This window comes from Microtus ochrogaster, chromosome 5, assembly GCF_000317375.1.
Source record: "Microtus ochrogaster isolate Prairie Vole_2 chromosome 5, MicOch1.0, whole genome shotgun sequence".
Classification (NCBI taxonomy): domain Eukaryota; kingdom Metazoa; phylum Chordata; class Mammalia; order Rodentia; family Cricetidae; genus Microtus; species Microtus ochrogaster.
In genome coordinates, this window is record NC_022012.1 from 66,937,224 (window position 1) to 66,940,205 (window position 2,982).

Here is a 2,982-nt window from a genome sequence, read left to right on the forward strand (position 1 = left end):
ATATGTGTGTCCCACTAAGTAGTCCAGGCTGGTTTTCAAACTTGTAGCCACTTTGACTTCACCTCTATGACTGCTGGGATTACATGCAAAGTGGCCTGGTTTTCCCCCCATACATTTAAAAGACCTAAGGAGGGCTGGAGAGATGGCTCAGCTGTCATGAGCTCTTGAAATATCCATGTCAGGAGGCTCACAATCCCCTGCAACTTCAGTGCTAGAGAACCCGACAGCTTCTTCTGGTCTGCAGGTAACTATACACATGTACAGACACTCACACACACACATATAAATAAAAATAAAATCTTTTCAAGACCCAAGGAACTACCAATTTAAAACTATTATTGTATCTTAAAAATCTTAAAAACTGCAACCTAAAGATGAAAAAAAATCCAAACTCAGAGAAACAAACTCACCAAGAATATTAAAAGTTTTAAAGTACTTATAATTATAATCTAAATTTACATTATCTTTGTAGCTGAATTCCAAAACATTAGCCACCAAAACAATGATGACAAAGGTTTGTTGAATTAAGAGCGGCGGGTCTGCGTCCCCAGGCTCTGTTGAATTAAGAGCGGTGGGCTGCTTTCCGCCACCCGGCCGCCCACATGACTAGCTTAGCTTATGCCCCGAAATAATTACACGGAAACTGTATTCTTTTAATCACTGCCTGACCCATTAGTTCCAGCCTCTTATTGGCTAGCTCTTACATATTGATCTAACCCATTTCTATTATTCTTTGTGGTCCACAAGCTGGCTTACCCGGAATGATCTTAACCTGCATCTGTCTGCAGTGGGACAATCATGGCGACTCACTGACTCAGCTTCTTTCTCCCAGCATCCTGTTCTGTTTTCTCCGCCTACTTAAGGGCTGGCCTATGAAATGGGCCTAGGCAGTTTCTTTATTAATAAGAAATCATTCCCACATCAAAGGTTATCTAATTAATCAATCCAAACATTTAAAATATTTTCTTTAAATAATTACATAGTAATAAGAATTTTAAAAATGACTCATTTAAATTAAATGTTTAAGTAATCTTTTAGTAAAGATCAATAAAATTCAAAACTACAATTGCTTCCAATTGTGATTTTTAGGATTGATGAGATACATACAAGAAAATAGATAGTTGATAATGAACATAGCAAGAGGGTTGTAAATGTAAAATTTTATTCACACAACTTAGCAGTATTTAGAATCAATTACTAATTTAAGTATGGCAGAATGTTAGGTATTACACTTACCAAAATGCAGTCCACTTTAGATTGTACAGTTTTGCTAAAAGAAAAAGAAGGTTAGAGTTAATAAAGAATAGAGCATTATTAAATGTAAGAACTCCTCTTAAACAGAAACAATAATTATATATACTAAGGAAAAACTGAAGCATCTTATTAAGTATTCTATTTTGTTATAATACCCATTAAAGTATAAATTAAAGCAAATAATGCAAAAACATTTAGATACTTTACACAGTCTTAAAAGATACCATAAACTAAATTACCTTTCACAAGAAGTCTAAGAGCCACTTAGATGCAACAAAACCTAGTTATGGAGCAGAGGAGATGACTCAATGGTTCTGAGCATTTTTATTTTTTGTTTTTTCAAGACAGGTTATCTCTGTGTGTGGCCTTGGCTGTCCTGGGACTTACTCTGTAGACCAGACTTGTCTCTGCCTCCCTAATGCTGGAATTAAAGGTGTGCATCACCACCACCTAGCTTGGTTATAAGCATTTGTTACTCTTGCAGAGGACCCAGTTTTTGTTCCTAGCACCCACATGAAGGCTCATAACTACCTGTCAATCCAGATCTGAGTATGCATGTGGTACACATACATACATACTCAGATATAGTCAAATACTCACACAATATAAATAAAAAAATCTTTAAAAAATCCAGTTATTTGATATATGATATAGATTATAAAGTGAAAATCAGTATTAAAATCTCATTTCAGTTAATATACACAGCATCAGAATTGTGTACTTATATCCATATTTCAATTCTGTAAAAACAATGATGGCAAAAACATCAAGGTATGATGGAATTAAGTTTAGTTGTAAAGCTCAGAATGGCTGAAAGAGTAACAAGTACTTCTAGGTAGGTAGGATTAAAATTCTCTTTGAATAACCCTACAAAAGATTTTTGTTTGTTTTGTTTCTTGACACAGGGCTTCTCTGTATAGTCCTGGCAGTGCTAGAACTCGCTCTAAAGAACAGGCTTTAAAAAAACCAGGCTTGCTTCAAACTCAGAGATGCACCTTCCTCTGCCTCCCAAGGGCTGGGATTAAAGGTGTATGCCACCACTGTGCAGCTACTTACATCACACACACACACACACACACACACACACACACACACACACACACACACACACACACTTATCATTACAGTGGATATAAGTGGGTATACTTTTTACCTGACATTTTTCTTCAGCAATGCTGTGTGTGTTCTTCAGTTACCTACTGAACATGAGATTTTTTCCTTTTAAATTGTTCCCATCCTTTGTCTATTTTTATGTGGATCTGGCTATTATATGTTTGTGTGTGTATATGTATATATGTGTTTGCTCATATAGAGAACAGAGAACCTCAGTTGCCAGACTACCTCCTTTGAGACAGTGTCTTGTTGCCCTGGGGCTTAACAATAGAATCAGAATAGTCTGACTGGACCCAATGATCCTCCTGACTCTTTCCCAGTGCTGAATCCAGCATTTTAAAGTGATTTCTGGGGCCTTAACTCAGGTCTTCATGTTTGAGAGACAAATACTTTATCAACTGAGCTAAATTTCTGGCTTAGGTCAGACTAATGATACTAAATTACAGGAAGTCATATATCTTAGATACCAACTCCTCACATACAGCTGACTTTGCTAATTAATAGCACCCGTGTCTGGTCAAAGTTAAAATTTTTAATCCAATGTATTAACTTTCTCTCTCTCTCTCCCTCTTCTCTCTCCCTCTTCTCTCTTCTCTCTTCTCTCTTCTCTCTTCT

General features: G+C 36.4%; 1 protein-coding gene across 2 annotated transcripts in view; it reads right to left on the bottom strand.

Moving 5' to 3' along the window:
• Rfx7 (regulatory factor X7) overlaps nucleotides 1-2,982 on the bottom strand; it is an 81,147-nt gene that overhangs the window by 39,650 nt on the left and 38,515 nt on the right. For both annotated transcript variants that reach the window (XM_026779122.1, XM_005347645.3), the window contains one exon: nucleotides 1,237-1,270. In XM_026779122.1, coding sequence (XP_026634923.1) covers nucleotides 1,237-1,270 — 34 coding nt within the window. The remainder of the gene's footprint in view (nucleotides 1-1,236; nucleotides 1,271-2,982) is intronic.